Genomic DNA, 9,857 nt, shown 5'->3' with positions numbered 1-9,857 from the left:
GAACACGAGCTGCTTAACGAGCCGAACACGAGCTGTTCACGAACAACGAGCCAAATTGACAGCCCTAGTTGGAGGAGGGAGGCTAAGGGTTTATTTGGGGCATCTGCAGTTTATCCAACTTATCCAAATAAACTGTTGATTAACAGTTGATCAGGATAAGCTGACTGGTTGTTTGGTTTGTGAGTTTGGAAAACAACTTATTTGTAGCTGTTTCTGGATAAATGACCATTCTGCCCCTGTCTGGATAAGCTGTCTAGCTGTTTGATTTGTGCGTTTGTGAAACAACTGATTCTCTATTCACTTCGGCAACCGGGGGGGGCAATTACATACACACTATCCAATTCCTACATAGTTATAAATCTAACACCTAAATTTATTTTTTGCATTTATATCATCGAAATCTTTCATTCAACTACCTCTAGGATTCATCCAGGATATAAATTATAAAGGGAACGTAATTACTATAACAATAGAGCATCAATTTGCAGATAAGTATTTCAAAGTGCTAAGCCATGTGCCAGCAAAGTCAAGGGTTTTCCATGAGAAGAACTATAATGTTGTACATGAATCGATGTGGATTCGGCGAGCGAAAAATAGGAATCAACATCCAGCATCAAATTATGTATAAAAAAAAACAAATTACTCATCAATTAGTTCACTATAGTTTCTAGCTAGAATACCTTGAAAGGAGGAAGTCCTAAGCAATCTCTCAATGAGTTTTCGATCAATGATGCTGTCATCCACTGCTAAGACATGGAAATTACATACACACCACCCAATTCCTACATAGTTATAAATCTAACACCTAAATTTACTTTTTATATTTATACCATCCAAATCTTTCATTTCAACTACCTCCAGGATTCATCCAGGATATAAATTATAAAGGCAAACTTAATTATTATAACAACAGAGCATCAATTTGCAGATCAGTATTCCAAAGTGCTAAGCCATGTGCCAGCAAAGTCAAGGGTTTTCCATGAGAAGAATTGTAATGTTGTACATGAATCAATGTGGATTCGGCGAGCAAAAAACATGAATCAACATCAAAGTATCAAATTATATACAAAAACAGAAGATAACAAATCAATAAACAAATTACTCATCAATTAATTCACTATAGTTTCTAGCTAGAATACCTTGAAAGGAGGAAGTCCTAAGCAATCTCTCAATGAGTTTTTGATCAATGATGTTGTCATCTGCTGCGAAGACATGGAACTCCGTCTCCGTAGCTACGGCTATAATATCCTGCTCAGATCAAACAACCGAAGAAAAGAAATTGAATTGAAACCGAGAAGAACAAGTTGGTGCAGATTTGGGGGCTTACTTGATTTTCCTCTCCGTTTTCTCAGCCGACTTGTTCCTTTCCCCTCAAATCCTCAGCCGATTTGGGGGCTTACTTGATTTTCCAAAGACTACTTGTTCATGTCCAACTTTCCCTTCTCGGTTGCTGGGTGGCCGAAGCATCTGTCTATTTATCAGATGGCAAAACAAAAAATAAAAATAAAAATAAAATATGCCGAAGAAGAAATGCCAAGGAAGAAAAGAAGCAAAATGAAGAGGGAGGAGCGACTACCGAAGAAGAGGGAGGAGCGGCTTGGCAGAGGATGCAAACGATGGGCACGACATATGTGAACAAGGGCAACGGAGTAATAGGGCGCGTACGAAACACGAATTGCGGGCATGCTCCCGCGGACGGCGTGATTCACAAATACAAAACGTTGTTTTTGGATAAACTAGTGAAACGCGCAAAACAAACTGTATGACGGCATTTTCAAAATGCCACTCGCAGTCATAAGCTGCCCCATACAGCCCTAATTCTAGTTTTGGCCAATGGATTCAAGTGACGTTTACCATTTATTCTCTCTCTAGCTCTCCATTTATTTATTCTTCACATTTGTTTTTGCATTGCAGTTTTTTGAAATGTATAAATAATATTAATTTGAACTTTGTGCCGTTATATTATCTTATCTTATCATTTTGTTTATCATATATGTTTTTATGTGCATAAGTAATGAATTTATATATTTATTTATGTTTAGGGTTGAATTGCAGAAATTGTTAATATCTGTGAAATAAGTTTTGATTTTAAATGTTCTTTTTAAATTTATGCCTTTTGAATGAGCCTTTCCAGATTGTTATCGATCTTTTTAATTTTTTACGCTATATATGCCTTTTTATATTTTCTTTCTTCTCTCTATTTTTTTTTTCTTCCTTATGTGACCATGGCAAACACCTTGCCTCATGCCCTCATAACTCAGCCCTTGACAGCTTTCACATTAATAAATAATGGCATTACATTCATACCACACAATTCTTATGCATTTACATATGCAACACCTATACTTTACTTTTTACATATATACCACCTAAATCTTTCATATCTTATAAAAAAATATCGCCATTTTTAATTTTTAAAAAGTGAAATACACCTTTTCATGCATAGGTAAGATGTCATATATGTGAAAATTGAAGTTTAGGTATTAGCTATATAAATACGTACGAATTAAGTGGTATGTATGTAAATCTTCCTAATAAGTATCTTTGCAAGTACATATCAGTTTTCTTGATTCATATCCATAGAAAAGTTCCTTTCTTATATGCTTCTACTTCTCCAAGCTGTTGTAGTTAGTAATACTGGTAATTTTTGTGTTAATTATATCCTTCAACACTATTAACTAAACAGAATGCTCTTGATTTTATATTGAAATTATGCATTGCTGTATATCTTTTCATCTGCTTATGTTATATTTCTGCTTTGATCCATGAATATTTTAAAAATTGCAGGAGAAACAGTGACCATTGTTGGTGATCATGATCCTGTACTTTTGAAATACTTTGATTGCACACGCTCTTCTTATCGCTCAGCCTTTGATAGCAATGTTGTATACCAATTTGAAATAATGGAATATGTAAGCAGCAGGCGAGATCTCTTTTTGAATGTGTATTAGTTTCTAGTTCGATGATAGTCATTTATATACTCTTCATTATGACTAGACATGGTTAAGCAAGCTCAGCTAGGCTTTATGAAATTTTTTCAGAAGCGCTAGTTGTCTCAGTTATCTTTTTTTCTAATGTATTATTTTACTATATTTTCATTGCCACATGCTCTTATGCATATAGAACTTAACATTCTTCCAATTTAGTGGAAGGAATTTCTCCATCATTTAGGTATCACTATGATATGACAAATATAATTCCTCGGTTTTTCATTTTTTTCTTGTTTGTTCTCGTATCAATTAGCTCTTTTCTGTAAGTATTATCTACATCTATTTTTTACCTTATTTTTCATAAAGTGTTCTTACGCAAAAAATCATCTTAATACATGTAGGTCCTTGACTATGGTTTCGAGCGGTTGGGGGTTGAAGGTTCGCAGGTAAGGATTAGACAAACTATGTCAATGTTGTTATCGATAATGTCATTATGAACAACACAAGTAGTTTCTTTATAAATGGGTGCAGAAGGTACATAAAGTATATATGTGCTTCAAAAAATATTTTTGGCTAAATAAATCCTTTTTTATTCGAGATTTATTTCCTTAATAAAGTTGAAGGGTTGAAGAGTTCCATAAGTGGCTATGACCTTGTGCAAGCACAAGCTTTACATCTTCGTAATATCTCTCTTTCTTCTCTTTCTCTTGCTATCTATCTCCTTCTAGTCTTTTATTATTATTATTATTTGAAAGCGTAATTGAATTTTCTTAGATATATTGCAGGATCTGTTATTTTGTTTACATAAGATATTTATAAATTTTCATGTTTATGTACTCTGACGTACCGGGGAACGCAAAAAAGAAGATGGTCACCGCCTTCTTGAAATTACTCGATTCCACGAGTAAAGAGATACCGACTTGAATCCACGAATAATACCAAAAACAACTCAAATCCACGAGTAACGAGAATTAACTCTCAGCAAAGAAATTCTTCATTAATCTTAAAATAAACTTGGTTTAATACAAAGACGAAGATGGCCCTTATATAGGCCGCAAAACTATAACTTTAGGAAATAAATAACTTCAATAAAATAATTGCTAAAATTGTCAGAATGTAGATAAGGAAATATTAATTAAAACTACATATATCAAGAATCGAAAATTGAGCAGTTGGATGACCATATATGGACTCCGAACGGAATTATAGGAATCCAAACTAAATAAGGAAAGTCTGGCTGGTAATGACGCTCATAAACGGAAATTCTTCCTCCGTTCTAGGAATTCTTGGCAAGCCGTTCTACATTTGTCTCCCCTGCTTGAAAAGAACTCGACCTCGAGTTAATTACTTGAGAATACGACGCATTTGGAAGATCGTATTCAAACAAATCAATGACATTGAAAGTAGGAGAGATGGCCATATATGTCAGAAGGTCCACTACATAGGCATTGTCATTGACTTTCTATGGATCGAAAAAGGGCCATATTTCTGGCCTCATAGCTTATTCTGTGTGCTAGTTGGCACCCGCCCTTTGCGCAAATAAACCATCACTAGATCTCCCTCTTAAGATACTTGAGCTTTTCTCCTTTTATTTGCATTTTCCTTGTAGTTGGCATTAGATTCCTCTAACTTTTTTCACACCTCTTCTTGAATGTCCTTGATTTGATCCGCCATATTTTCTGTTGTGATATTCAACCCAGGAAGGTTTGGCAGGGGAAACAAGTCTGAGCTTGGTGTGGAGGGCAACAATAAACAATTTGGAATGGGATCCTCCTAGTAGATCGATTTAGCATGCTATTATAGGCAGATTCAGCTTGGGCAAGAGCAAGATCCCGCTACTTCGACTTCCCTCCTGAAATACAACGAATTAAATTCCCAAAAGTGTGGTTCACCACTTCTATCGGACGGTCGGATTTGAGGGTGACTCGTGCTACTAAAATTTAAAGATGTGTCAAACCGCCTCCATAAAGTTCGCCAAAAATGACTCGAGAATTTGGTGTCCCTATCTGAAGTGATGAATTTGGGAACCCCATGTAAACAAGCAACCTTTTTGAAAAACAAATTTTCCATGTGCACTGCTTCTGAGTTTTTTTTGTAAGAGATAAAGTGAGCCATTTTGGATTCCTTACAACCACCACAAATGCATAATCAAATCCGTGTTGGATTTGTGGAAGTTCTAAGATGAAGTCCATAGAAAGATCTTCCCACAGTGCGGCTAGAATGGGTAAAGGCATATAAAGGCCCATATTTTGGGAGTGTCCTTTGGATGCCTGGCAAATAGGGCATCTTTTGACATGACTCACTCTTTTGTTGTGGCTAATAATACCTCTCTTATGTAAGAGCTATTGTTTTATCATGACTCAAATGTCCACTCAAACCTCAACCATATAATTCGTGAATTATTTGTTCTCGTAGTGAACTCCTGGGGATGCACAATTGGTTGCCTTGAAACTGACAACCCTCTTGAATATCCATTCCGCCAACTGAAGGTTCCAATTAACATTTTTCCCATATATTCTAAAAGTCTTCATCAATTGCGTACGGCTCCTTGAGACATTGAAATCCAATTACTTCTATTTGCATTATGACAAGCAATGTTGCCCTTCTGCTTACAGCATCAACTACCTTGTTGAATTGACCTGCTTTATCCTTCAAGGTGAAAGTGAAGCATTGTATGAACGAATCCAGTGGGCATGCATTCTTTTGGCAGTATTCTTGTTGTTTATAAATTTCAGGGCTTGTCGGTCGCTGAATAAGACAAACTCTCTCTATACTAGATAATGTTCCCAAAGCTTCAACGCACGGAAAACAACATGCAATTCCAATTCATAAGTAGACCACTTATTGGCGAGCTTCACTGAACTTCTTGCTATAAAACACAATCGATCAACCTTCTTGAGAGAGTACATCACCAACGCCAACAATAGAGGCTTCATATTCAACTTGAAATAGCTTGTCAAACTCTGTTAGTTCTAAAATAGGGGCAAGGATAATTTCTTTTTGATCAGCACAAAGCTCTATTCCAATGCCGCTCCCCCATAGAATTTCTTTCCTCATGCATTCTGTAATTGGTGCGACTATCTGGCTGAAATTCCTAACATACAACCGGTAAAAAGTTGCCAATCCATGAAAACTATGAACCTCTTATACAGTTCGTGGAGTTGGCCGCTCATGGGTGGCACGAATATTTTCTTTATCAATCTCAATCCCATCATCACTTATCACAAATCCCAATAATAACAAACCACTAGTCATAAAATTGCACTTCTTGAAATTGTCATCCATCTTGTTTTGCTGCAAAACTTTTAAGAACTCTCAAATGCAACACCTGGTCAGATTGATTCTGGCTATATATTAATATTTCATCAAAATATACTACCACAAATTTTCCAGGGAATGGTTTTAGTACCCAGTTCATGAGTCGCATGAAACTACTGGGCGCGTTGATGAGACCAAATGACATCACTAGCCATTCATACATCTCACCGGCTTCTCTGGTTTCTTTGTTGAATTCGCCCCCATCCATTAGAAATATTGCCTTGCCTGTGGACTTCAACTGATCTATTGAAAATTCTTTCTTTATGGATCCCAATACGATCTTTAACCCTCCCTTTAGAAAAACATATAGGTGTCACAGCCCTTGTATTTAGCATCCACATCAACTGCCATGATCATCCCAAAATCATGTGGCAGGCATCCATTTCTACTACGTCACACACAACCTCATCTACATAACTCTTTCCAATGGAAAAATTAATGCGGCAGATTTCAGTTACCTTCACTTTAGCTCCCCATTTAATCCAGTGATTTTTATACGGTGAAGGGTGTTTCTCGGTTTGTGGGGCCAATTTGCTAAAAGTTGATTTTGACACTATATTCTCGCTGCTGCCACAATCAATAATAACATCGCAAATTATTTTTGTTCACAGTACATCTGGTTTGGAATATATTATGTCGTTGAGATGGTTTGGAATACAGTACATGCGGCTTAAGAATCATTGTTGAATATAGATAGATATCTCGTTCAAGAAAGCAAGATTATATTCTGTAGTTATCTCTCTTGGAGGAAATGATATCATAGAATTTGCTCCTCTGAAATGATACATTATTGCTAGCTTTAAGCTACATTGGCTCTTATTAGTCTCTTAGATTTCTATATAAGCTTTCGAGATTTTTTAGAAAAATATTTCTTTAAAACTTCAATCATTTATTTTATTTAAGAATTTTAATCCTTGATTCACCTTCACACACAAAAAGGTGCTCAAATATAAGCACAAGTAAGACAACAACTTCTCTTGAACAGGGTTCAATCAACTAGCAAAATACATTCGAACATGGTTTGTTGCTTCTGTTGATGGAGAACCACACTTCAATGTACTCACATAGAGACACACCACCGTTGCTAGTCATTTTTGTTGGCTATGTTTAACTACTAGTGGTAGTTGATTGTGGGGTGCTTGTTGTAAAACACTCAATGTTCATCTTTATTATTGTATAATGCTCATGCAGTTTAAGGAAGGTAATGGGATTGTTATTGTTTAACTTGTGTTTTTAGATGTTATGAGTTCAAAATTTTTTACTTTTCTTTTTTACTTTTATTTTTTTATGATTTAAGCTGGAATTTGTGGTAATACTTTTTTAAGGGCAAATTTTTGAGTTAGGAGAATTTTAATTTATGATCTTTAGAGGTTTTGATTTTTTTTTTTTTAATTTCACCATACCTTAATATCATGCATATAGATACTGTTCTTAGAAATTTTAAATTTTACAAAGTTCTATTTAGTATCAACACTTTCAAACAGACGACATCCCTAAACCATGGGACACGAACACAGCTCTGCCACGCCCTGACACATGTTTGACACGACAAAAAACATATTGAAAATTATTTCGGACTCCGACACGTATGTGACATGGCAAACACGACATCGAACATGATTGAATGCGATTTAAGAAAGAAAATGGGATCAAATAAGTAAAAATTTACAATTCAAGAGTAGCTCTAAATTTATCTAATGGTCAAATCAAAGTTGCATTTGCTCTCATTGTATCACGTCAAAGTTCTCTCCAACATTCGTCAAAGTATGCTCCAAAAGTCGTCGAAGCCTAGGGTTGCACAATTAAATATAAGGCAGCATATGTGCATCATCAATACTAGTATATATTGGCCATAATATGAGTTGTCCTGACCTATAGGTTAACATGTCTGGCCTCAGTTGCATTAAATTCGTACAAAACGAGTCATTGTGTTGTCTCTCGACTATGAATGCAATTTTGGTGCTTGAAGAGGTGAGCCATTTGGCATGTTTTTCGTGCTTCTCTTCCTAAGAAATTGAAAGAGAATGATATTTGAATTTATTTGTAGTTTTATTTTATCATGTTTATTTGTTTAAAATAGAAAAAAGTACTAATAAAATAGGTATGCTAAAATAAAATTATTTATCATATGAGCATCACCATATGTAAGGTGGAAGATATGGGTAGAGGTGAGGGTATTAGCCATAAATTCAGGGGCTATCAATTGGCATTTGATTGCAATTTGAGCAGTTTGTAAAACATATTATTTATGCTAATTTTTTAAAACCACGAAACCCCCACCATATCCATTATTGATCATTTGTTTCCTTTAGAACTTGCATATGTGGCCCTCAAATCTACTTTTTGTATCTTGTTTGGCTTGGTACAACCATCAATTATCTTCCCTTATAGGCCGAAGGCGAAGAGTTGAAGAGTGTTTGTGCGGTCTGTAATTGTAGGGAGGAAAGTGCAAGAGAGAGCAAGCTTTTGTGAGCTTGTACAGATGGGTGATTTGTGTTTATTTGGAGAGATGGTGGGTTTACACCCTCATTGGCTTGGTGGAAGAATGGTTAGGAAATTGCTCCCATTATGAGATAAAGTGTGCTCAAATGTAACTTTTCCATCTTCTCTTATTTATGAATGTGTAATGTATTTGAGGCAAAGAAAATTTGAGACAAGTAAGAGTCCTTTGGCAAAAGATGCAAATTTTGGGTGAACTTGGGACTGGCGTTTGGCCCTTTTGTGACAACAAAGCAAGTTTGGTTGGAACTAGATTCATTTGACATAATCGATGGTAGAAACATATTCATGTTGTTGGAAAACCTTGTTGGCTTTCTCTATGTTGTGGACTCAACTTTCCATGAATTGTTGGTCTTAAATATGGCAGTTGGAGGGGATGCAAATCATCTCGTGATGGATGCAAAGATCCAATGCTATGAGTTAGCAATGGACGTTGCTAAACTTGGGCAGCCATTAGGTCTTTTTGAGTGAAGATCCCTTAGTTGAAGCCTTGTGCTTGTTCGAGGAAGGTGTTGGATAACTTTCTATAAGATGGGGTAGTGACACATTATTTTCTATCACCGGTGCATCACCAACATCTTCATGAGCTTAGATGTGAAACTTTGGTGCTACTTTGGCTTTTTTCCTAAAAACGATGTTTACTATTGTATTTTGCAGATTGATGATGACAGTCTTGATTGTGATGAGGTTGAGTATGACGGATACTGATGCGAACTTGGCAATATGAAAGTCGTAGCTTGAATGATACTTGATGAACTTGCAAGGACTTTGTTGACCTCATTTTTGTAAGGTCTTTTCTTCTCCTTCTTAGAGCCTAGGTTCTAGCTCTAGAAATTCCTATGGACCATCTTAGAAAACTAGAATTGAGACTCACCCTTCTAGAAATTCAAGCCAATTCCTATTTTCCTTTGATGTCTAGCATCTTTGGCACAAGACCATCGTCTTATGAACGAGCGGTTATGGGCTATTTTGCGAAGATTCAAGGAAAATGTTCCAAACAGGATTTCAAGCCTTAGGAAAACATCGTCACGATCTTTTTCGTCACATACACACATCAAATACACGAAGTTCACGAAATTGCGCGAAATCGGACTTCAATTAAGCCCAAAG

General features: G+C 36.0%; 1 protein-coding gene across 1 annotated transcript in view; it reads left to right on the top strand.

Moving 5' to 3' along the window:
- LOC110022894 (actin-related protein 5) overlaps nt 1-9,857 on the top strand; it is a 52,532-nt gene that overhangs the window by 13,463 nt on the left and 29,212 nt on the right. Inside the window, exons 3-4 of the mRNA XM_020722045.1 lie at nt 2,788-2,912; nt 3,332-3,376. Of these exons, the coding sequence (XP_020577704.1) occupies nt 2,788-2,912; nt 3,332-3,376 (170 nt within the window). The remainder of the gene's footprint in view (nt 1-2,787; nt 2,913-3,331; nt 3,377-9,857) is intronic.

The sequence above is a fragment of the Phalaenopsis equestris genome, unplaced genomic scaffold (genome assembly GCF_001263595.1).
Source record: "Phalaenopsis equestris unplaced genomic scaffold, ASM126359v1 Scaffold000203, whole genome shotgun sequence".
Classification (NCBI taxonomy): Eukaryota; Viridiplantae; Streptophyta; class Magnoliopsida; order Asparagales; family Orchidaceae; genus Phalaenopsis; species Phalaenopsis equestris.
This window is presented reverse-complemented; position numbering and strand designations above follow the sequence as displayed.